Source organism: Dreissena polymorpha, chromosome 7, assembly GCF_020536995.1.
Source record: "Dreissena polymorpha isolate Duluth1 chromosome 7, UMN_Dpol_1.0, whole genome shotgun sequence".
Taxonomy (NCBI): Eukaryota; Metazoa; Mollusca; class Bivalvia; order Myida; family Dreissenidae; genus Dreissena; species Dreissena polymorpha.
In genome coordinates, this window is record NC_068361.1 from 104,771,734 (window position 1) to 104,798,950 (window position 27,217).

General features: G+C 34.7%; 3 protein-coding genes across 4 annotated transcripts in view; 2 read left to right on the forward strand and 1 right to left on the reverse strand.

Moving 5' to 3' along the window:
• LOC127837257 (sodium-coupled monocarboxylate transporter 1-like) overlaps positions 1-15,203 on the forward strand; it is a 50,637-nt gene extending 35,434 nt beyond the window's left edge. The window contains exons 3-14 of one of the 2 annotated variants that reach the window (XM_052364182.1): positions 1,398-1,449; positions 1,948-2,015; positions 2,599-2,679; positions 3,869-3,942; positions 4,329-4,469; positions 4,949-5,170; positions 5,461-5,647; positions 6,299-6,385; positions 11,990-12,171; positions 13,352-13,452; positions 14,028-14,149; positions 14,596-15,203. In XM_052364182.1, the coding sequence (XP_052220142.1) occupies positions 1,398-1,449; positions 1,948-2,015; positions 2,599-2,679; positions 3,869-3,942; positions 4,329-4,469; positions 4,949-5,170; positions 5,461-5,647; positions 6,299-6,385; positions 11,990-12,171; positions 13,352-13,452; positions 14,028-14,149; positions 14,596-14,820 (1,542 nt within the window). In that variant the 3' untranslated portion in view covers positions 14,821-15,203. The remainder of the gene's footprint in view (positions 1-1,397; positions 1,450-1,947; positions 2,016-2,598; positions 2,680-3,868; positions 3,943-4,328; positions 4,470-4,948; positions 5,171-5,460; positions 5,648-6,298; positions 6,386-11,989; positions 12,172-13,351; positions 13,453-14,027; positions 14,150-14,595) is intronic. The other variant, XM_052364183.1, reaches the window with a different exon arrangement.
• Positions 1-27,217, forward strand: part of LOC127840004 (sodium-coupled monocarboxylate transporter 1-like) — a 639,226-nt gene that overhangs the window by 417,093 nt on the left and 194,916 nt on the right. The window lies entirely within an intron of this gene.
• Positions 1-27,217, reverse strand: part of LOC127837264 (uncharacterized) — a 289,076-nt gene that overhangs the window by 209,846 nt on the left and 52,013 nt on the right. The gene's annotated exons all lie outside the window — the stretch shown is intronic.

The following is a 27,217-nucleotide window of genomic DNA, read 5'->3' on the forward strand; positions in this document are numbered from 1 at the left end:
AGAAACAGAACCAATAAGGATAACCACAGATAATAACTGTGTGTATAGCTTGGAAATTTTGATAGCTCGGGAATCCCTCCTTTGTTGGTTTCTGTAAACCAAAACTGCCAGTTTTGCTGGATATAATGGCTTGTATAATGCCCAGCTCTTGCCTTGGCAGAACAGCTTCTAAAAACGGAAAACCAACAAATATCTTAAAATTTGATCAATAATGCAGACAATTTATAAATGTCTTGTTTTTTGTTGATTTCGAATCTGGAAGATTTTTTACGTAAGATTGTGGTACGAAAATTCCAACGGTATCGGATTTTGTGGTTTTAGGCCTAAACTATTTGTAGTGATATGTAACCTTTTGGGATATCGGTAAAGTGCGAGCAGACGAGGTGAAAATACTTTTAAAATTAAAGCTAAAAGACTAAAAAGTTAGATCTGAATATCTTAAAAATTTGTGAATAAATGTGTTTCTGGTGGGTAACAACGACAACTTACCAGAATATTGCTCATGATCAAAAGTAAAACTTCTTTCTGAGGGCGAATGGAAAATGCGTCACAAATTCTGATACATAAACAGTAGGGTGTCGTTATTGAAATACCGCGAGAATACTTGAAGAATAGACATGCCAACTATAGTGTTTAAAACAAATAATTTTTTAACAAGCGTTTGTGATTTGTCATGATAATAATAACAATAAGATATCGAAAAGATCAAAGCAAATAAATTCGACAGAATTCGGAGATTCGGCAATATATTAAAGACGGGTTATGTTCCCCTAAATTGTGTTCGGTGAAGACTGTTACTATATGTAGTGAACCAGTCTTCGGCTTATACCCACTGAAGAAGAGCATTTAGGGGAGATAATTGAGTAATGACCTAATTCTGGAACGGTTGCGAAGAAAAACAAATAATGCGAGAATATTTAGTGCGATTCGCTACACAATTATGATGTCATTGATATAACTTTTTCTGAGGTATGTATTTACATGTGATTTAGCATATGTCAAAGTGTTTTTGATTTGTTCAAGTTCATAAATAGCATCGCGAAAATATATGTCGCGTGGCAAATTTTTTTGAGACGTATCCATATGTGGTATTCTTATGTAATTTTATGTCTAAATTCCCATATGTATGAACGGTCAACGCCCGCTTCGCGGGCTTTTGCCCGTATTATGTTTAAGTTTGAAGCCAATGTTTGTATTGAGTAAAATTATGATGTGCACGTTGTTTATATCATATTTTGGACTATGATTTGCGACATAGTAAATTCTGTTTCAAATCATGGATTTGAATATGTTCTTCTTTTTTACAAGCTGTTTTCATCATGTTTTGAACTATGTTCTGCGACATTTTTCAATATCTTATCATCATGTTTTGAAGTATGTTCTGCGACATGTTTCAGATCCTGTATATGGGTATCGCTTCCTACGCACCTTCCACTGCTTTAGAAGCAGGTAAATACCAAACAAATTTGTAAAAAATGTTCGTTGTTGAGAAAAGATTCAAACGTGCCAGAACATTGCGTCTTGTTTAATATTCTGTCCATTTAATCTCGCATACTTTTGCAAAGCACAAGTAGAGAAAGGAAATATTTTCTATTTTGTGTTTAAAGGTTGTTTGTAGAAGAACTTGAAGTTTATCGACGTGCAATACTATGAAATATGATATTACTTAATGAAACTAATAATAGTCAACACACGTTTTGTTGATAGATGATCCAAACCTAATTGTTCTTCGGCTATTTGTGTCATGTATTGCATTTGAAGCATGCAACGTACTCCAACCTTTTCGAAGCCTTTGTCTGAGTAGAATTTCCACTTGGTGACATTTGGGCGAGGTGTTTGTTTGTCAAATATTTGGGATCGAGACCGGCACTTTCTTGCCACTGAGAGAAGATGATATATTCTCTTCGTCCCTTCCAACTAAGCATTAGTCAAATGATTCTGTTTCAGTAACTGGTTTCCCAACCTGGGCCACAATTATCACAGTGGGTTGTGTATCAACCTTCTATACATTTCTCGTACGTACATTTTATAGGTTTACAATGGCAGTTCTTGGTTGTTGAGTTAGGGGACGTATGCGTTAATGTAAATAATAGTCCACAAATTACCATATTGCTTTTGCTATAATAGTGGCCATTATGCGTTTGAATAATATGATCATAATCAGGGAAATATTTGTGTCAATATATTGACCTATGTAAACTCTTAGCGGATCATGTAGGTACCTTTGATACACTTTGTACCATTCATATATATATATATATATATATATATATATATATATAAATATATATATATATATATATATATATATATATATATATATATATATATATATATATATATATATATATATATATCTATATATATATATATATATATATATATATATATATATTATATATATATATATATATATATATATATATATATATTGTGAAAAATAATGAATGCAACATAAAAACTGTGCATAAACTAATAATAATAATAATAATTATAATAATAATAATAATAATAATAATAATAATAATAATAATAATAATAATAAAAATAATAATAAAAATAATAAAATGCATGTTTTGTGTATGCTCTGCATGACAGGGCGGCATGAAGGCGGTGGTGTGGACAGACGTGTTCCAGGCTGTGGTGATGATAGCCGGAATTCTCGCAATAGTGATTCAGGTTTGTATCCGTATTGATAAATGTAAAGGTCCGTATCCATAGCTATACACATTCGTATAAATTTTGATACGTGTTTGTATCCATAGCGATACAAAATCCTATTCATAGTGATAGAGATACGTATATTGAGTGATAAAGATCGTATTACCAGTGATACAGATTAGTATACACAATGATCTCTTTTAGCATCCATAAGGTTCGTACCCATAGGGATACAAGTTCGTATCCATAGTGATAGAGGTTTGTATCTCTAATCATACATGTTCGTACAAAAACTGACAAAACTGTGTATATACTAATATAAGCGATATAGATTCTTATGCATAGTGATACAAGTTCTTATCCATACTGTTACACGTTCGTATCCATTGTGATAGTGGTAAAAGTTTGTACTTATGAAAATACAGGTTTGTATACATAGTGATTCAGGTTAAAATCCAAGTTCATACAGGTTCGAATGCATAGTGATATATCTTTCGGTATCATACAGATAAACGTTCTTTTCCATTATATACAGGTTTGTATCCTTATTTATGGGCTTCTTATCAACGAAGGTTTATATAAATCATGCTGTATTTACATGCGTATACAGAGTGCTATTACAATCGCACAACTATTCAAAATTAATGAATATTTCGCACAATGTCGTAAATTAAAGATAATTCATAAACAATCAATGTTCCTTATAACAAAAGCCAACATTTCAACTCTGGATGTGGTATGGTGACATAGATTAAACAAGATACAAAATGTTTGTTTTATTTTTATTTTTTGGCACAATATACTACATTTTAATATCTAGCAACGATATCTATTCATTCGACACACGAATACTAATATGGTACATTAACATGTGTTGAATATTTTTGTTCCACAAAAGGTTCATTTTGTATCTTGTTAAATCTATGTTACCAGATCACATCTAGCTTTGAAATTTTGGCTATTGCTATAAGGAACATTGATTGTGTTTGTGTTCACTTTTTTTCGAAATATTGTACAAAGTAATCGTTGATATTGAGTGTATATGGGCTTTTAATAAACTCAACAAAGTCCGTTACTGAGATTTCATCTAATTCTTTAACGTAATATTTTCTTATCTGTATATGATCGAGACAATGTAGATTTCTAAAAACATTAATTCAATCCCACACCGTTGCACTCTACTCATGCATACTGTCATGCCAAACAGGGTGCGATGAAGGTGGGAGGTATGAACACCGTTTGGAGGATCAACGAGGACTGGCATAGGATCGAGTTCTGGGAGTAAGCATCATTACGTTTAGAAAATCAGACTGTATTAGTATTAATGGGTAACCATTATAAGTTTTTTACTTTGTTTTATTGACATAGATTAACTTTGTAGTAATCGATTCGAATGCAGCTGCTATTTTAAAAATAATGTAACATATAATGAAGTACTCACTCACTTACTCACGAACTTACTCACTCACTCACCCACTCACTCACAATTAAATCACTTCTTTTGCAGGACAATGCTCAGAACAAACCTAATCGTTAAACAAAACACTATTAGAATGATTTTGCAAGACTGATCATTCTTAAGCGCTAAACCAAATCGTGTGTTGAATTAAAAACATCCTTACGTTATAATATTGCCTTGATTTTTTAGTGCATGTTTCCTATTTCAGTGCGAACTTCAACCCGACCACTCGCCACTCCATCTGGTCGTTAGTAGTGGGCGGAAGTATTGGATGGATGGCCACGTACGGGTGTAACCAGGCCAGCGTTCAGCGGTACTGTGCTGTTCCAACCCTGAGGAAGGCAAAGTAGTGAGTCAGCAGAAAATAGGCCAATGTTGCGAGTCAAATGAAAACTAGTTCAGATTGTTTTCCAATTTATTATACCAGGTGTTTTTCTAACCATATAATTTAAACAGGTAAGTTACTGTGCTTGTCCCACTTTGAGGAAATCAATAACTTAGTGGACAAAACAAAAGGCGTAACATTAAAACACATGTTGCCAAAAATAAAGCGTTTGGAGAAATATATGTGCCAGAAAAATGCGTTTCCGCCGTTGTTGATAATATGCCATTGCATGTGCTCAATGTGCTCGAAGCAGGCGATGTTTAAGAAACATTGTATCCCCCCTCCACAAATCCGAGCTGGTAAATGAAAAGAAAAAAGGGGGCCAAAAAATATGCCAATTTGTTTTCCATTGTAAAAAAAATAATAATTAAATTTCGATTGAATCTCCAAAAACCATATAATGCTTGTTCAGTATCTCATACCAGTTGTCGCATCTTTGACAGCGCGGTCCTCCTCAACATTGGTGGCGTCATTCTCCTCGTTCTTTCCACGTGTCTTGCGGGCATTGTCATGTTCGCCTACTACGCACAACAGGGCTGCGATCCCTTGACCAGCAAGAAAGTGGCCAACGCAAATCAGCTCATACCTTACTTCGTCATGGAGGTGTTGGGTTACCCGGGACTTCCAGGTCTCTTTGTGTCGTGTTTGTTTAGCGGTGCTTTAAGGTACTCCAGCGTAACTTTTAATTCTTTTCTTGACAAAAATCTTTCTGTTTAGCGATTTATTTAGCATCGTAACGAATCTTCTAAAAACATATATCTAGACCAATTAAAGCTAAGCTAACGAGCTAAGCTAACTCATGGATGTGTATGTGTATATTAATTTTGTATAATTTAATGCTTTGTGATAAATAAAATTATTAAAGTATGTCATGCTTAAACGCATCTTATTCGCTTAACATTAGATATATAATATCGCTTTTCCTGTGAACGTTTATTTTACATTTTTTTATCAGCACTATGTCCTCGTGCCTTAACGCGCTCGCTGCCGTCACGTGGGAGGATATTTTGAAGCCCGCTATTGGCCACAAGGTGTCGGAGCGCGTGAAGACGTGGATAAGCAAAGGACTCGTGCTGGTGTACGGTGCCGCAGGCGTCGGCTTTGCATTTATTGCTCAGAACTTTGGCGGGACTGTGCTTCAGGTGACTTTAATATGAAGCATGTGGGTCATCACTATCGCAGTACTTAGTTGTCTTAAATCGCCTTTCATAACATACATCGTTATTGGTATTGCGTGTATGGCTTTGACCTTTGTTGGCTAAGTCTCACGGGTACTATTTACATGACAATGCCGGATTAAGGGCTAAAAAATATGCCTCGAAACTCCATTTTAACAATAAGACAAAACATAACATACCACGTATTTCATCCAGTGTTTAGTGTTTTCGATTGTATTGCTCAGACATTTGAAGATACTTTGTTGTACTGGTTACTGTTTAAAGTCGTTTTTCACAATGCCTATTTGCGTAGATGTTGCTTGTTCTTCTCCGACCTAGGCAACCCTTTGCTACTAGTGACTTCTTCAACTAGCCAATCATTTTTTAGTATATGTATTGCGTTTATTCTTATTCGTATTGCGGAATTGCGATATAAGCTATTATTGCGAACTGATTTTTATAATGACAAATTGTTTCGCGTTTGGGATGCATTATGAAGCGTTTGGAATGCATTTGTTAAAGGTTTATTATTTGAAACCCACAATCAAAATGCAATTTATTGCGTGTACTAATCATACCTTTATGCACTATAGTATAGGCGACTTTCATTAATAAAATAACAATTGCTGTTTCCAGGCATCCCTAAGTTTTACTGGAGCAGCATCGGGTCCACTTCTTGGTATATTTCTACTCGGTGGTTTTTTTCCGTGGGCAAATTGGCAAGTATGTACTTGTATACATGTATTCTAACATTGTACAATGGACAATAAATTTGTATTATGACAAAATCAATTATGCGGATTATATTAGTCAGGGTAATATACACTTTGACCCCCCAAAAATTGCTACAAAAGGTATTTTGACTGATCCTGGTAGGGTAGAAGGTACATAATAACATATCAAAAGTTTACCAAAATCCGACTTCCGGAAAATTGTTTTTTCAAGATGGCCGCCAAGATGGCCGCCAAAACCTATTTATGATCATAACTATGTAACTATCCACTCAAAATTGATTATTTTGGTGTCTTTACCTAGGTTTCTGGGGTCAAAAAACACTTTAAGATCCCCAAAAATAGTATAAATTTATTATTTGACACAGAAATCTATCATGACATCAAAAAATAGGCACCGCCACCATAGGAAGGACCGCAAGTACATAACGATTGACTCAAAGGTGATGATTTTATTTATGTCAAACACCATATAGTTTTGTAAACAAAGAACTCTTGGATTGAATTGATGATATAATTAGGCTGTTGAGTAATTATGAAATACAATTTATGACATTCCGCTGTCCACTGATACACCATAAATTTGTCTCAGAGCGTTAAATTGTCCGTGTCGTCCGCATCTTCATCAGTACAGACCTCTTGTGAATTGTTTGGATTGTCACAGTTTTCAGTTTGGCAAGGGCTACATACAGCAGTACAGAGGACTCTATAGCGTCGGCAGCTGCATCGAGAGGATTTTCATCTTACAGAACAGTTACAATCTATGATTTTCAATAGTTCGTCATGTGCAGGATTGCTTTGGGTTATGATTGGAATTAATTGGTCGTTTTCCTGTTTCCATCCCCATTCATTAGGTTTCATATTATTTGCCATCCCCATCCACACCATGATTTGACAATATACGCGTTGGCTACTGCATACTGTTGCATGCGATGTTGGGGGAAGTCGCTTAGGAGTGACAAATGTTTCGGTACTAGCCACTTTCTTTGTGAAAATGTTATGGCGCAGTGATTCTAAGGAATCATTGGACTTTCCACCAAACAGTTCCACCATTAAGCCTTTTCCAAGATTTGATATTTCCTCTTGAAACTTGTTTGGAAGGAGGAATGAACTAGCGCATAACTTCATGATCGCAACAGGTTTTATTAATTTACGAAAGGCTAACTTTTTACCAATGCAAAAAATCCTTGAAGTTGAATCACAGCCTGTGTAAGCATGAGCAAAGAGCAACTGATTGCACACTTCGTCTCCTTAATGTTATTTCAAAAGATTAATATTATACACTTTGTCTTCCTTTGACTGTTTTTTTAAATCAGAACGGAAGTAGCTGGTCTTATGGTTCCTTTTGGAGTAATGTAGAAGAAAGATTAACAAATCTGTATCCTCGCCGATTAACGTTGTGGTGCTATGAAGCGATATTTCCACTGTTGCTTTAACAATATCAACGTCTGCATCTCCTGGTGAAACAACGGCATTACACCCCCTAATAGTCAGAGCTGTGCTGATCAGAGCAATCATGCCTGCTTTGTTTTTGTCACGAGATAAAAAAAAACTGTCGCTTTTCCGTAATGCCTTACAGTAAAATCTGCATAAGACTCGGCTATTGTGTTATATGTGTCGCCTTTTTTCCATGGTAAACGATGAATTAAGGAGCCACCATCATACACGTAACACTCTGTTTCAGGAATACAGTTCATCACACCCTTACTTGATGCGTTTTAGCATGATCTCTAATTGTCTGAATGATCTGAGGCTTGTCTGCTTTGCGAAGTATGTTCTTGGCTTCAAAGAGGGCGGGAGGATGGGGGCTAAGTTCATACGACAATACGTCTTCAAGCTGGAGTTTCACTTCTTTATATTCAAGGGAAAGATCTCCAGATTTTGACACTACAAGGAAACGCTGGAACAGAAGGGCAGGATCAATAGAACGGTCTTCAGCAATCTTAACAGCGGAGCTATTCCCAATAGTTTTGGCTCTATCTTTTCTCTTAACTTTTAAGCAAAGGCCGACTTTCCTTTGATATCTCTAATGATCTTGCTCCCAACGTCCTGAAATGCATGCACATTCACATCTGACCCAGCCACTATCGCATTGACAATGTTTCTGAGAGTAGGATCAGCTGTGTAGGGTGAGCAGGTTGTAATCTTGGTATGCATTTTCTCTAGATTAGAAGCATCTCTTTTGATGCGCACCTCAGTCGACTCTTTGTGTTGTGGACTTGTAGTATAGGCCAGGTCTGTGAAATCCTGCATTGCACTATTGTACTCAGATGTTACAGGTGCAGATAGGGTCCAAAGGTTTTGCATTTCCTCGGTCATCCCACTTCCGCGAGTTAGACCGCCTGTGCTCTTAGGAGACCTCATTAGTGTTTGATCAATGCCAAGATCACTGCTTAGCCCAGCCCTGCACTGATTGCTCCTACGAGCAACGTGAAAACCATCAACACATTTTTTATAAACGTCTGGATGCGTTTTGTCTGTGCTTCTCATTTGCTGAAGATAGTAATAAGCAGGTCGCAGATAATTGAAGTGCCCAGCTGCAGCAAAGATGGATAGACAATCGGATACTGCCTGCAAATGCATCAGCCAACAACCAGTACGATCCGCCTTGATCAACATCCTTGCTATGCTGACCATTAGCGGATAATTCAGTCATAATTGGCTTGTTTTTTTATGTTTGCGCAAGTTCATGTTTCTTCTTCTCTATAGCCGTCTCGAGTTTTATCAAAATCTCAGAACATGTAGCATCTGCTTGCGTCGTCCCGCCCCTAAGAAGGGAAGAGTACAACTCCTCGGTCTGATCCAGAAGTATCTGAATCTCGGGATCTTACTGGGTAATTTCGGATATAAGCTGGCTGTGAAGGCACTTGTCAACAAGAAAATGGCACCGCAAAGCCCTCTGGACAGCCTTCTCTGTCATAATGTGCACATTTGCATTTTCCCCATAGACAGTCTCAAGTATGTTTTATAGACCGGTTCCTTCCATGAGTGATCCTATGGCCCCTAGCAAGTTCATGAGTGTATGAAAACACCCCAACATCAGAACAATGTTTTTTAGACAACTACTTTGTGGCGCAAGATAGGAATTTTTGTTTTATTTCTAGTGTTCAGCACTGATGTCTGTTTTCGCGGAATCAGAGTGCTCCAGGGATGATAGATGCAATGATATCCATCCCATGAAAAGTACCTTTGTCATCAAGGGTGACAATATTGTGGTCAACATTATCTGCGGCAAAGAGAACAGACTTCTCCAATTAATCTATATCACTACCCAGGAGAGCAGGTTCAATAACATCCGCTGCATTTTTCTCAAATCTCATAACATCTTTATATGAACATAAAAATTCCCATTTCGTGAAGAGTATCGACATTGAACTTGGGCCGATATAGATGATGGATTTGTACAGCAAGTCCCACTTGCGGTGGTGCAATGACATCTCGTGGGCAAACTGCTTGTATAAAAGCATGACCAACTGCCACAACCTTGCGTCTTGTGTCTCTTCCTTAGAACTATGTCTCCAGTAGTGTCCGCAGACTAGTCGGAAGGAATGATAGAGCTGACTCAAGCTTTAAATCCTCACTACTCGGACACCAATTCGTAAAGGTTACAACCTCAGACTTAATATCGCTTTTGATTAATCTAGAAGCAGTTTCAATGATAGCACGTTTCTGGGATTTTTCATCTTATTCCTCACACTTTTGCTTGTAATACGATCTCAATATTTGCGATGTTTGTTCTCTCATCGTAACAATATCGTCCAAACCTTCTCCTCCGGAAAAATGAATAGTGTCGTTGAAGCGTGTTTTAAGATGCTTTATCAAACTGTAATTGTCATATGGTTCCAAACAGGATTGCAAAGGTACCCTCTCTTTATTTCACTCAAAGAAGTAATAGTTATTTGTTCCTCACTGTGTAATTTTGGTAAGAACACGTCTTCTGAAATGCTTGATACTTATCTTCATCTTTAGGACGACCAGATTTTCTGCGTTTGATTTCTGGGGTATTTTGAAACTCTATCGGAACAGATTTGAAAGACCGAACATTTCCACTACATGAATGATGATAAAGTCCGTCTGCTGCATGTTAATCTCGTATATAGTATTCAATCCGGCCCTTTACGGTAAGTCCCCACTTATTTGAACGGGAATCACAGACCTCTAAAATAGTCTGCACAAATTGGTCAGTACGTATCCAGCTAAAATGCACTTTTTCCAATTAAACGTTACACCGCAGAGTATGCAGTCTTTATGACTTTCAAAACCTCCACTTGATTGCCTTGTGGTTCACTTTTGCACAGAACTGCAACTTTGCTTTGCCACATAGTTTTTTTATGCTTTTGTCATTTGTGTACTGCTGACATTTTTTTATGTACTTTAGTGCAAGCCTCAATAACAAGATTATCCTTCCGCTTTACACCAGCTTCATTTATTCCCTTCACTACCTTCCACTGAATAGCTACCAAGTTATTCTTGGAAATCTCAATCTCCTCCTTGCATATTGGACACAACTTTAAAAAAATATTAGTATGACTATGAGGCAGTGTTTAGCAAACGCAGGTCTGATTTGTTTGTACAATGGAAGTCTGTATTTACAATGTATAATTTGTTGTATATTGTGCTAGAGCTTCAGTATCAGAATATTCAAACAATGTTTTACTGGGGATTAATATTTAAAACAAAACATGAAAAATATTTATAACAAAATTACGAAAATAATAATACACAGTTGAGTTAATAGTTATGCACTTGCGGTCATTGTGTTAACGGTCATTTTGACACTTTGTTGTATTGCTCTGTCACGTTATAGGCTAACACAAATTTTTACTATAAATGTGTTAATTGACCCACGAAACCTAAGTGTAGACACCAAAATAATTTAATTTGAGTGAAAACTCACAGAGTTATCATCATTAATTGGTTTTGGCGGCCATCTTGGGCGACATCTTGAAAAAAAAATCCGAAGGTCCAATTTTTGTAAACTTTTGATATATAATAAAAGGCATCCTACCCTATCAGAATCAGTTAAAATACCTTTTGTAGCAATTTTTGGGGGGTTGAGTGTTTTTTTTTTCATATTTTCACCCGACTACAAACTGATCATATGCTATGTTTAATAGCTACTAAAATATTTGTTGTTGTTTTTCGTACTCCATATTTGTTACATGTTTTGGCTCGTATATAGAAGTAATGAAAAAGAAGAATTGACAATCAATTAGCAAGTACATGCAAAATGCAATTATTTGATATTGCATATCAATTTGCGTTAAAGAAAAACAGAATGTATCTATCGTACGGATTCTCAATTCAAAAACGCAATACAGAATAATTTAAAACATGGCTAGACGTATAAAGTTAACAATTTCGAATGTCAAATGTCAATGTATTCATGTGAATCGTCGTTCAATCTTATATTGCATTTACATGTAGTTTTGTATTTAACTTTGTATCATAATGTATAAAATCAAATATTTGTTTTCTTTAATTCTTGCCACAATCAGTATGCGTTACATTTGACGAACAAAATGATATTATATACAGAATTTAACCAGTATTTGTAAGAAAAATGACCAAATCATTTGTACATTGAACACCCTAGGGCTGTGTAGTGGGCGGAATACTGGGTCTGGCGTTCCCGCTTTGGATCAGTGTTGGCGCATATGGCCTGCCCAGCAGTGGCTACAAACTGGACTTCCCTACGGCAAATTGCTCGTCGGCTAACGTTACCATGGTTACCACTACTGCGATGATGACCACAACAACAAAGACTCTAACTGAACTGTGAGTTCGATTTTCCCTTTTGCGTTTAAAGTTGGTGAAACATTTTTAAGAATTCGTTTAACACGGTCTGATGTAAGACATTATATACAAACATAGTCTTTTTCTGGAACATAAGGCTCAAACTAACAAAATAAATAGAAATTTATCAATGTGCAATCGCACTTTTTTATTTATGGAACTGTGTCTCATTAACGCAGCAATCATTTCATATGCCGTTTACATTCACAGTTGTAAACATACCCGCAGTACTGGCACTTTTGTGATGCGATATTCTTACACAATGTTGTTTTCTGTACCTCAAGATTTGTTATTGTGTTGCGCATACATTTATTCATACCATCAAAACTATTTTTTTTCTACAATCAAAACATTCTGAAAACAAGTAAACACATTAAAAAATCTTAAATATTAAGTAATATGACGATTTACTAAAGAATTGTCAAATATTCGCACACAAATATGAATTACGCATAAAAAAAGCAAATAACGCTCTTGAATAATAAGAATGCAGATTATAGGTTCATAAACGGACAATTATCGTTCAAAAATCGGTAAATCAATAAATTGTTTGTAAAGGTGTTCGTCGGCAATTTTGAAAATAAAATGATGAGTTGGCTTTTGCTTCTAGATGACCCGAATGCGAATGCCAGGGACGGCAATATTTGTTATACACATTTTTTATTGTTATTATAATTAGTTAAGAATATTTAAAACTACAGATTTGTTAGTTAACATATTTAATGACATTTTTCATTAATACAAAAATCTGTAAACAATTAAATATTTTCTAATATTAGGGGTATTGTCTTGGTCGTGTTTGCAGACATTGCTGTGTTCCTCATAGAGGCACGTCAGTGTAAATGACGAGGATTACATTTTAAAAGTAACAGAGATGACTCAGTCAACCTTAAGAAATATGTGCATGATTTGCTTTTGTAAGCTCGTTTAATTCACACGTCTGAAATACAGCTATTGTATACCTTATCCTATGTATAGCAACCCATATTGATAAGGCAAGTGTCATAAATATACTACGTAGGTGCATTTTATTCACGGGTGTTAAGTGCAGCTAAAGTATACAGTGTCGTACTTATTGTATACCATGTCGTATATGAGGCATCCCGGCATTCGCATTACAACGGTCATAACGTTTTACTTGTAACACTAATTATATTCACAGGTCTGGAGTGCAGTTATTGTATACAGTGTCGTATCTATGGTACCCCAGCATTGGCATGGCAACAGTCATAGTTGTAGGACTATTTGTCAGCCTCGTTACGGGTCAGTATATATTCAATTATCTTATGCAGTTAAGGTATACATTTTAATCCTTTATTAATTGACCCTGCCCAAAATATCGAGTTTAAGCCCCTGAATACTTGCAACATGCTGAAGTCACAGTTAAGTGCCCCATTATTAGCTGATCAATACATAGACGAGATTGAACCATTGCAATCATCTAGCTTAAAGATAGGAGAGGCCTAAAATTCCTATAACTACACATTTTAAGACGACTTTTTTCTTATTTGTTAGTACTCTTGGATAGTATTGTATTTATTTACTCAAAGTATAAACTGACATGTTTCCGATGTCTCTTTGATAAATTGCTTTTTTAATAACTCTATATATATTTAAAATGAAGTTTAAATGGGAAAAATGTGGTGTTTCTAAAATCACACAAACAAATCATATTATGCGTTGACGGCAATAAAAAGTAATTAAATATATTTAAAATTCCCTATTGCCATTTACTCCAAATTTTATCCCAGTCTTTAAGAAATTCTGGGCATAAGACACACATGTGTGATTAAAACTGAAAATTCTGGTTTTCAAAAAGAAAAAATTTGTCCTTATAGGTTGGCAGAAAGAGGAGGTAGATCCAAAATATCTCATCCCCTTTTTCGACCGACTTGTATGCTGTCTACCGGAGAAATGGAGAACCTTGTGCAGGTGTGGCTACCAGTTTAAAGACCCAGAGGTAAGTGCATAACAATATAAGGATAATCAGCAATTATACACGAATAAAATACGACTTTTTTCGGTATAACAAATGCGGCACAGAGATGAAAGACCGACGAACTAAGCATTGTTGGTGTAGTGGTTATTTTATGAACATTGCGATCGTGAGCTCATTATTTAAATAACCAAACAAAAAAGGTGCTCAGTATCTATCACAGAACATCACCATTAGCATCATCATGTGTGTCTTAATCTTATTCTTCTTCTTTGGCGTCATACTTTCACATTATTTTATATTGTCATCATCGCCCAGTTAATGTATGCCTTTGGCAATATAATCATGAATTTGATGATATACGACGTCGTCATTGAATTTGGTGCTTCGGTCATTTTATTTAACAGTATCGCTTGCATAAATATAATACTTGCCAGAATATATTATTGGTGATATCATCAACGTTGCAGGTTCTGGTACATGAAGAGCAAGACAAAGAAATCGTGATCACAAAAGAGGATCTAGATGAACACAAGAACGGCAACGGTTCTATACACGAGAAAACTCCAGTGTCCTATGGCAAATCTGCTGTGACGCCACTCGGCTACAAACCATCGATGACACCCCATTTTGTGTACACAAATAGTTCATTTAATTCCGAAGAGCTTCTTTCGATGAAACCTCCTCCTTACTAAAGCTGAGGAGAGTGAATTACCAGGCTTATAGAAACGCTTTTTTGTGATAGTGTAAGTGTGTTTTTATATGCTGACTTTTAAAAATCAGATAACATAGTTGGAAACATTAGTTAAGATAACGAAGATTGTTAAGATAAATAATTTATTGAACCACAACCAATTACACCCTATCTCTGAACTGCCATGCCCAATCACTGTAGCTCTATGAAATATAATCACTCTAGACATGCATTATCATGATAATTTATGTGTGTTAGCTGTTATTTTTATATTTAGCTGTATATCTTTGTTTATTTTTAATTAAGGTCCTTTGTTTGTTATAACATATTTATGCAGGGCATTGAGATGCGCACTTTCGTTATAAATAAATGTTTCCAAATGAATTGTGTCTTTCTACAATACTAGTTTCTTAATAGTCCATTTTTAATATTTTTAATTTGCATTGTACATTTGTAGAGAAACCCTTGAATATAATACGTTTGGTTTCTACGTAGATGTTTTTATGGAACGGTATTTAGGTACACTTGACATCCTTCTTTATGACTGTGTCATGATTCTTGATGGTTCTTTCAATTTGTATGTAGACACCTTTTCATGCTTGATGACACATCTTGCCTGATGACCAATGTCTATTTACATTCTGCTTAATGGTTTCATTCATGTGTACAGATGCAACATTCTTGATCGTAAATTGCATGCTGGGTATATGTATGTTGGTTTGTGCAGAGAGACTTGTGCAATATGCGCAGTGCATAATGGAATCAAACATTGATGCGTTGAATAAATTAACGCGATGGCAAGATGTGAGTTTCACCCAAGCACAAAGTAACATACAATCATGCATGATACAATGATGTCAATTGACAGTCGTTCCGATATATTACGGACGACTAAGGAAATTTACGGCGTATAATGGAAAGTTAATGTTATAGCAGAAGTAGCGCCCCTTTGTGTGATATTTGCTACTGAACCGAAATTAACCGCGTGTTTGTAGACGTAACTTTCTTTGTAAATGACGTACCATAATTTTTGTACAGTCATTTACATTCAATAAACAAAGAAACTCTATGGATATATTTCAATATATGCTACTAATACATGTATGCAGAGCTCCAGATAAGACGCTTTAAGTCGTAAACATGAATTAAATTTAGTAAAAAAGTATACTTAAATTATGTGTTTACGGTTACACATTGAACAAATAAAATTAGAATTTAAAATTTGTGATCATGCATGAAACTCAATCTCAATGAATATAATGTAAACATTTCATCAATGAGTTCTCACTCGTCTAGGCCCTCATTAAAAATTATGAAACCTAAATGCTGATGCTCCAAAAATTATACTAACCGGTAAAAAGGAATTCATAATACACTTTAAGGCTGGATTCTTTAATAGAGTGTAAACCAAGATTTAGCTGAAAAAGTTATCTGGAACTCTGCATGTATGTTGAGAGGAAATCTATTACATAATTTCAAATTTACTAGAGTACACTTATATTGCACCACATAAAATGCTATAAATCTATAATAGTGAAGTGCATATATAAACTTTATTATAGATGGGTAGATATTTCGTGTCAATCTCTTTCTCATATATTTCTCTTAAAGAGCTGTTGGACATTTGGAAGTCATACTATGCTGCTTAAAGTACATATAGAGTCATGAGTTCATTTAGATTAAGCAAAATAAAACACTAGGTATTTGCCAAGATTCATAAGAGTCATATACGAGAAGAGCGTAATCGTGCGCAGCGAGACATGCTCATAGAGAATTGAACCTCTTATTGCTTTCTTTAGATGTTAGGCGAACATTCAAGAAAAGATGAACATAATGCATTTAGCTGATTTTAAGTATCAATTTAATGTTTACTATTCATCGTTGAAACATAATGCGCATGCCTTTTCAATATATATGTCTTTACAAGTACGTGCATATCAAACATCTGTCCGCACCTCATCCCATTATAAAAACAAAACAGTACTAAGTCTTAAAGGGACACACCGACACTATTTCCTTCCAAATATATGCGTGTATTTAAACAAGGCATATTCTCTCATTTCAAGTAGACATGTGTCCTATTTCACTGTTAAATCGATGAAATCATAAAGAAACAAAACATCGCCAACTTATGTTCATAAACGTTTCCCGTTGAATTCAACTCACACCTACACACATTACCAGTCGAAATTAAAAAAACAACAACTATAGTCTCGTTATTGATAGTGCGCATATGTATAGCAGAAATTCACTACATTTATCAAAATTTTACTGGTACTGCTTATTTGCCTGTAACAGCATTGTGTCTAATATTTTAAATATTATGAAAATATTATGTAATACAAAGAGTCTAATTAACAAGAGCTGTCAGAGGACTGCGCGCTCGACTATTCGAGTGCTTGACAGAATAACGTGAGCCATCATGGGATAATTGTTCATATTCAATAAGGTCAAGGTAATATGGTCATATTATAACTGGAATAGGACCATAATTGAAACATATTGATCGCTTATGTTTTAAAGAAATTGTACTTAATAAACGATTCTGAGTTCAGGTATATTTTCCTCAATCTATTGAGCATTTGTAAAGACATACAAAACTAATTAGTTTGTTTTTCAAGTTTGATAGCAATAGCTTGGGTGTGATGGTTGGACAGTCATTCAAAAATAAAATAAAAACATATTTGTTGTTGTTTTTTTTTACAATGTTTTAAAGAAAAAAATATTTTTGGGTGGGGGGGGGGGGAGTGGAGGGGGTGGGGGTCTGAGGGGGGGGGGTATAATTGGCTGTAGTAGTCATCTATTAGATGATCAAAAAAAAGGAAAAACGATGAGGGGAGGGGGAATCTGAGGGTGGGCATGGGGGTGGTTTGGGTTGAGTCCATTGTGGTATGTAAGGTAAGTGTTGTTTTGTCATAGTATGAATCAAATCTGATCATAAATAAAGAAGTTATGGAAATTTAATTAAAATTTATTAATTTGACCTTAAGAGTCAATGTCATTCAAAGATCAAGGTCAAATTCAACTTGCCAGGTACAGTACCCTCATGATAGTAAGAAAATATTTAAAGTTTGAGAAGTATAAGATGGGCCATAATTCTGTCAAAATGCCAGTCATAGTTACATATCTTTGCCTGCACTGTCCCCTTATGATAATTAGTAAGTGTTGAAAGTACGAAAGCAATACCTTTGATACTTTATGAGTAAAGTGAACCTAAACACAAAACATAACCAAATTTTCAATTTTCTAAGTATATAAAGAGAACATAGTTCTTACAAAATGCTTGATACAGTTGTATGCTCTTGTTTATAGATTGGGGTCATGTTGATAAAGAAGTATGCAAAATATAAAAGCAATATGACAAGGAACATAGAAAATATTTGAGGTGGTACGCAAACTTTAACATAAATGTATCAATAACATGCATATTCTTAGTGGAAAAACGGCCATAATGTTTACATTATGCTTGATACAGTTGTCTGCTCTTGTTTATAGGTTGGGGTCATGTTGGTAAAGAAGTATGCAAAATATAAAAGCAATATGTCAAGGGGCATATAAATATTTGAGGTGGTACGCCAACTTTAAAATACATTTATCAATTACATGCATATTCTAAGTGGAAAAAGGGCCATTTTGTTACGAAATGCTTGGTAAAGAGGTATGCTAAATAAAAAAGCAATATTTCAAGGGACATTGAAAATACTTGAGGTGGTACGCAAACTTTAACATTGTCCAACGCTATACATTATATATAGTGGAGCTATATATATACTCGAGCTATAAATCATTTTTCGTGAACACCGTTTTAATAAATTCTGTTTAAAAATGTGTTATAAGTTTTTAAAGATTATCCACTATTGACCTTCGATATTCCTTTTTGGAAGATTTAATTACTTTAACGATACATGATTATCGCGTGTGTCACAGGCAGTCGTCGGAGATTAAAAATTTAGCAATGCTGTTATTGTTGCATTGTATTTACAATATGTAAAAGCACAAAACAATACCAAATGAACCGTCAAGCATATTAATTCGTTTGATATAATACACATAACTATACATTTCATCATTATTTAATGTAAAATACTACACAGTTTAATCACCATACACACTGTATGAAACAAGCATTGAACATGTTCGAAATATCGTCGTTATACATATTTGAAAAATATATAAACATACATATTCACATTATTTGATAGTTTGCTGAATTTTGTAAGTATGCACATTTCTCAACTAAATGTACATGTATGCAATTGTAGAGATTGCTTTTTCTTCAAGAATCCAGTTTCAGTACTGACAAATTTATCAAAAGTGCTGTTGAAACATATTCCACGTGATGGCTCTGTGGTTTTATCTTGAAAGATAGACCTGACATATTGTCCACTAGGGCTGATTTGATGAATGGTACTACAAATTGATGTCACATACACATTGCCACTAGGATCCACAGAACTTCTTAATGGATGAAGTAGATCTGTATGATTATATTCAAATAATCGGTCTCCATTTAAATTCAACGCAATTATTTTGTTTTGCCAAAAATAGGTAATGCTTAACGTGAGGTTATACGCATTAAACGTGCATGAACTTAACTCATATGTATTCTTGTTAATGTCTGAGCTTAAACTTATTTCCCGAAGCATTGTTCCATCATTATTAAGAATGTCAATCTGTCTATTTTCCCATGCCATGCATATGTACTGGTTTAGTGGGGCATTTCTAAAAACATCGTAATACGATATTCTTGTTTTGAGTTGTGTTAAAACATGCACATTTCCATAACGTAGTTGTGCAAATGCAATTTCGCGAGCATGTGGTAAAGTAATCACCATGACTATAGAACCTGTCTTAAAAACTGACAAAGGCATAAAGTCACTATTGAATTTCGATACTACAAAATCACTGTCTTCCTCAATCACTAGCAAGGAATTTGGTGTGCCAAAAGCTATAACGAAGTACTTATCTATCCAAATGCATACACGAGGGTGGGGGTATTTAGCTTTGTCAAACATGGGTATGATATTTAAATCTTTAGTAGATTGAAGCTGAGGAATTCGCTCAGTATATGGCTTATACTGACTGTTATCTGTATCGGAAATGGTTTCGCTTTCATAACAAATGAAGTCTTCAATTCATACGGAATTCTTCAATTCTACCAGTTGACTATCGAGCGAGGTATCCTAAACACATCTAAGGCTAGATTTGCTTCTACTTTTCCCCAATTCACATATGGTTGATTTCAGACGACATAACGATGTCTTTTCAAGGCTGCGCTGCAGGATAAGAACGTGTTTATCCGTTCCAAATTTCTCAACCTGTTCAATATAAGTTGACTGCTGTTTAATGTCATTCAAAACTTTACGTGCCTTTTCTTTGTTTGTTACTATTTTGTCTCCTATCACTTTCTGCTTATCAGCAATAGCTGATAGCTCTTCCTTCTCAAGTTGCGCGTATATGTCTAAGAGTTTCTGTTTAATAGTTTGATGTGATGACAACACTTAACTTTCTATTTCAAAAACCAATTCTTCATGTTTGCGTTCATGTTCTAAAAGACGCTCACCTTGCTGTTGCAAATCATGCAACAGTGTCTTTAATCCGGTACAATCCACGTTTATATCGTTCAAAAAATCAGAAAGTACCTTTACTTCCTCGCACTTTCTGTGATCAGCCATCGCACACTTATTACAGCATGTTGTTTCGTGATCTTTACACAGGTAAACCACCTTTTCCTTTTCGTGATTTGGACATGCAATCAAACTCTTTAGGAGTTCCTTTTTCTCCTGGGGAGGTACATCCGCAAGGTCACACAACTTGTGGTTCTTTGAAACCTTTATTCTGGCATGCTCCCGTTTAAACTGACCACAAAGTGATTCATCACATTCCCTACAATACACAACGCCCTCTATTTCGGTTTTCTCCTCTGAACAGGGACCGCACAGGTATTGTTTGACAGACATAATTGTATAAACTCTAACAAATTCACCTCCATATAGTTATATGCTAAATCGAAAGTAGATGAAAATACCTGGCATGTGCATACACATTAGTATATCGATCGACTGTGACACTTACTTTGTCCTGCATTCACATCGAATGTATCCTTCGAGTTCAATCAATTGTTGACATTAGCGGAGATTTAGTTAATAAATAACTCATATATCCTAAATGAGAATTTCTAAATAGCCAAACAAGCCGATGTATGCTGTAAGAACGTTTTGACACGAGTGTGAAGATTCTCTCATGGGCGCGGCAATTGTTGTATGACCTTGAGCGGTCCGTCTAAAATGCGTATATGACTCATATCCGCGGATATGAACGAAAAGTGCGAATAGAAACAAATAAAGGCAATATTTATGCGTTTTTTGCAGTTTTGTTATGAACAAATCACTGTTGTATTAAAAATTCACAATATGTGATAAATATGTTAAGACTGCCTCAAAATAGAGCAATTTAATAAAAGCGGTGGTCTGACTGGTCGTTCATATTCGCGGATATTAATTTGGAGTTACTAAAATTTAAATGCCAATGAAAAACGCTTTCAAATTTATTCGATCTTAACATTACACATAAGCGACGTGTATTTTTGTCACAGAAAGATTTTCATATAACAAAAATAAAGGAAAATACATTTAAAAGCCTTTATCTGTTGATATCCGCACTTTTCAGTCATATCCGCCGATATGAGTCATGTACGCATTTTAGTCGTACCCTATGTTGAGGCATGCGCGACAACTCTGCTGGAGAATGTTACCAATGCTAATCAGCGAGGTATGCCGATTAGAAAATCGACACTATCTCAATCGGACTGGCTCGGTCTTTTACATAGCTCGCCATTGTTAAGAATTTTTCCATGGTATGATAACTTAGACGATGCTGAAGCAGCCTCGTCAAAAAGTATTTAGTGTATGTTGGCATTACTGTATTACGATAACCAACTCCTGAGCAATAAGATTTAAACAGATATTCTTCTTTAACGAATATAATACTGTTCGTTTTGTGTTATAAAACCATTTTTATAGTCAATGACAACGTAATACCAACAGGTGATATAGTTTGTATGTATTGGGACTTCAACACTATCAAATATCTAACTTACAGGTGCATCGTGATCTAACATAAATGATCGTTGCACGAAAACAGTAGTGATACATAATAACTTACACACGTCTTTCGAATTACAATACAACGCGTTGTATTTGTTTATCTTACGTATCAGAACACATCATTAGTCATGTTAACTTGCGTCTGGCCTTTAAATGTATTTAACTTAGGCAAATTACATATCGATTATTATTTTACAATCTAAACAGTAATTCGTTCATCTCGTTACAACTCTGAACATTAAAGTGAAAATAAAGTCATGGTGTCTGTGTTTAATGAGTTCATTCAAGTGTTCAGATAAGCACATATACCTTACAGCAAAAAGCATCGCGAACGATGTCGAAATACATGTCGGTTAGCTCCGTAGGAAAATCGCTGGACTACGAACCGGAGGATCATGTGGTTTTATTTCTGAACCGTCCACATGACTTACATGACTTTTGTGCGAATTAGTCTTTACATTATTATTACTGCGTGAACATAAGCACTTAATTAGCACGGGTGTGCCACATGAACCAGTAAAGTGTAAATACGTTAACTGCCCTCCGTGATACGAGTGAAATACGCAAGAAATGGCCACGTATACCTTGAACCCCATCCCTACCTCACCCACACCCCTAAAGAAACAACTTACCTCGTAGAGCTTTGCTTATGATGCTGCATTAGTTAGATTTAGAGGGAAATGTGTTAGTCATTTCGTTTATGTGTCAAAAGCAGTTAAGTCACTTAATTATTAAACAATTAACAAGCGCAAAAATCATATAATTATAATTATCAAAAGTTATTGAATACTGTCCGTCCTTTAAATGAGATCTATTTACGTAAGATAATTCATATACATTCCCATGATAGTGTTCGACTTATATCCTTGAAAAGTAACTCAAAGGCCGCACAAAAGCCCAACCGGAAAACATGATGCCATTATGCACCACTCTTACATTTTTTTCTGCTGGCGTTTATTAATAATAACACGATTTATATATACTTTAAACATTAAAAAATAACAAAATATGTGCCTTCCCTTGAGTTCGAGCCTTGGACCTGTGGAAGCAAAGGTAAGCGTTATATCACTATATCACGCAGGCGTTTAATTTTGTATTGCAGTTTTAACGGTATGACGGTTTTGCAATTATCGATGAAAGTTTTAAATTTGTTATGATAATATCTATCTAACTATTTACATGGTGATTTATACAATCAACAATATGATAGTAAAGGCAATTAAAACAAAATCTCAGTCAAACTAATATAAATTCTAACTACGAATTTCTGGTGTACTTAATACAATTATAGCAACTTACAAGTTGATATTGTTTTTTCGAAATAACCGATGGTATGTCCCCTTTTAAGTAAACATTACATTTTTGTAATTAAATAAAATACGATCAATGCATTTCAAAGTATTTCAACACTGAATTAGAAATAACTAGCAAAGTATGCATATGGACCTATATTCACATTACACGAGTCATAAATCTAGCTTAAAGCGAGATTATACGATTTTTATGTGTTAAATTGTAATATTTTGATAAAATATGCTACAATTACACAAAATAGGCAAGAAAAATTATACCTTGAAGACGAATTTCATAACATGCAGCAAAGACAAATTAGCGCCTCGAGCCGATTGTGACGAATATATTTCGTACATATTTTCCTACAATAAACGAAGCATTCGTCTTTTTAATTAGTGTTCGTGCGTCGTATAAATAGATATCGTTGCAGAAATTTAAAATGAACCGTAAAACTAAATTTAGATTCACATCGTACATGCATGATTTACATGCTGGCGAATTCGACTGTACAGCCTTTTTCGATTTCGGAATTAAATATCTGGTTTATTAAGCATTTTTCAACACATGTTCTTCTTAACTTTCATTTTAATTTATATACAATATATCTTTAATAAGTTTTTTTTACACATTTATTATTAGTTAATAAATATTTGACAAGATCGTATACACTCGCTTTAATTACTGTTTGAGTTTTCGCAGTTTGCGGATTGTATTTTTCAATTAGGCATGTAATCGTAGAATTTACAAACTTTGTCGGACAAGAAAAAGAAGATCACTTGCGTATTCCCGATATATAAGTGTATAATCGATTTAAACATCAAGCGGTTGTTGTGATTTACGTTGTAGTAAATATGCATGTTAACTCATGCTAATATTCAGAAATCACATCATCTAAGGATCAATACAAAGGGACAGCTCGTTTTTAAATAAAGATCTATTGTTAAAGTAATGTACTTATATAGACAGTTTATTTACAAAAAAACAACGAAATATTTATGCATTAAAGGCATACAATCAGCTATCACTTTCGGAAAATTAAGCTGGATTAGTAATACCATATTTGTTTAGTTAACGGCAAACTCTACTGAGTCAGCAAAGGATATTCTTTCATGTTAACGTTCTGTTCAAATAGTGATCATAGCACACATATTTAAAACATGCTTTACGAACTTTATGTGTACAGTAAGCAGACAACTTTGAATTTAACATCATTTAATGAGCATTTAATAAAAAGTGATGGCGAAGATTTAGAATTCAACTGGCTGATGAATACAGTGTTGATTCCTTAACAATGTATGGTATGGTTACAGCATACCATCGCAAAATTACTTACTACACATATTGAATATTGAAGCACAAATATATACTACCGTATTTCCCTCATTAACATGAGCAGATGACGACGAGCAATCGTTTCGTATCATTCTCCTTTTACAAAAACTACACAGTCACAATTATCATGTAACAAACAAATCATTATAAATTATAACAAGACACACGTGTTTTCATTATAAAATAAATTGCTTTCATGTATAACAACTATCTCGCTATGAATCTATTATAACTGAATGTTTCAAAGTTATGTTATTCATGCAACACAGCCTGTGCTGAATCTTGGGTGGGTAAATAGCTGAACCAATGTTGCACACACGTAATAATGATCATCTGTTTCTAATTTGCTATGACCTTGACCGTTATCAACTGCCGACGCACTGCTTCGATCTATTCTTATGATGTATCGCTCGAGATTTAAAAGCACTTGATTTTCGTGTTGAATACTTAACTCAAACGTTTGGTTTCGTTGGCTCTGAAAACATGTCATATTTGGAACCAATGAGTATTGGGTTTATATATTTTATTTAGGATAATACAAAACACTACAAACAGTCTCAAAAACGAGCTTAGCATATTCAATGATTGTTCTAAATTCAATTGCATAAGAATATATGCAATAATATACCCTTATATTCGAACTTAAAATCCCATAAGCTGCGTTTATCGGTTAATTTAGCACTTTAATCTATAAATATAAACCTATTGTAGTTTAAGCCGCATTTATAAGCACTGCAAATCATTTGGATTGACCGATAATCAACAGCTAAATTGAACAATAATTCTTACACAATAATGTGCCAAACGCTATTAAAACTGTATCAAACATACATATGCAAGATGCATATCAAGCAACAAACAACATACAAGCGAATCATGTGTTAAGCAACCTATCATTCAAATATATTTATACACTCGGATGTATGGTTCTAGAATCCCACCAACAATTGCAAGTTTACCAAAACTGTCGCTCTATTTCAGTTGACAATAGAGATCGTATGTACTGACATGTGGGGCTGATTTAATGTATGTTATTAAAAAATGATGCAACACATTCGTTGCCAATAGGGTCCACGACACATTTATTTGGAAAGACATGCATTTGTGTTTATACTCAAATATTTGTTTCCATTCAACTGTATAGCAATAATTGTGTTAGAAGAAAGACGGATAATAAACATCCACGATTGAAGTAACGGTCAATACAAAAATGCCGACGGCTATGTGTATGAAAAAGTCTACTAAGCATTGCCTCTGTTGACGTATACGAATTGATACATGGTTTTAATGTTACTGCAGTACCACTCTGAGCATTCAACTACTACGTACGATCCACCGTCCATAATATGATACTAATCTTATTTCTTAAACATGGCAACATAAATGAATGTATGAAATGCAAAACAACAGAACCAACAGCATGATTAGGGTGTTGATGTGATGGTGAACTTCAGAAGGGCGTTTTTTATAATTAATTTCGAATGAAGTTCGTCAGGTGAATTATTTTGGACACTGTCGCAAATGCTATGCTGTTCTGAACATTCATCTCAAGAAAATGTTGTTTTAATTCTGCTTGTTTGCTTGTAAATAATTACACAGACATGTTGTTGCCTTCCTAAGCAGGGATGAGTATTTAGCTTAAAGCTCTTATTGAATGATTCCTTCATGACATGTATTTGAAAAGTCAAGGCAAGGACCTCTTACAAAACATGTTATTCAGTCCTGATTGAACATCGATGCTATTCGAGAAAGTCGATCAGAAAGAGGATACGTTTTCTTAAAGTGATATTATGGGCATTTTTCACTGTTGAATTGAGCCGAAAAGAATAAACTTTTCAAAAGTGTTAGTAAAAATTTGGTTACTGACCAATTATCTGCAACTTATCTTGCGACTAGTTGTTTATAAAAATATATTTTATATTCGAAATCTTACGTGACTCACCCAGTCCTGTAAGGCGAAATGATCCGTAAAACAAAATTGTGTCTTCGTGTCGTATGTACGAATCTGCACTAAAACTAAATTTAGGTACACATTGTACATGCATGATCAGTTGTCTTACGAAAGTACGGTTTATATTCAAATGCATTATTTTTCTCTTTCCGGGATAAACGGCCACCGGAAAAACTTTGCGAAACCAAAATTTCGCAAACTTAAGTACCCTTTTTCTTAAAGATTCGCTACTTTGAGACATAGTATGTGATAAAAGTCATAACATGCAGCAAAGACAAATTAGCGCCTCGAGCCGATTGTGACGAATATATTTCGTACATATTTTCCTACAATAAACGAAGCATTCGTCTTTTTAATTAGTGTTCGTGCGTCGTATAAATAGATATCGTTGCAGAAATTTAAAATGAACCGTAAAACTAAATTTAGATTCACATCGTACATGCATGATTTACATGCTGGCGAATTCGACTGTACAGCCTTTTTCGATTTCGGAATTAAATATCTGGTTTATTAAGCATTTTTCAACACATGTTCTTCTTAACTTTCATTTTAATTTATATACAATATATCTTTAATAAGTTTTTTTTACACATTTATTATTAGTTAATAAATATTTGACAAGATCGTATACACTCGCTTTAATTACTGTTTGAGTTTTCGCAGTTTGCGGATTGTATTTTTCAATTAGGCATGTAATCGTAGAATTTACAAACTTT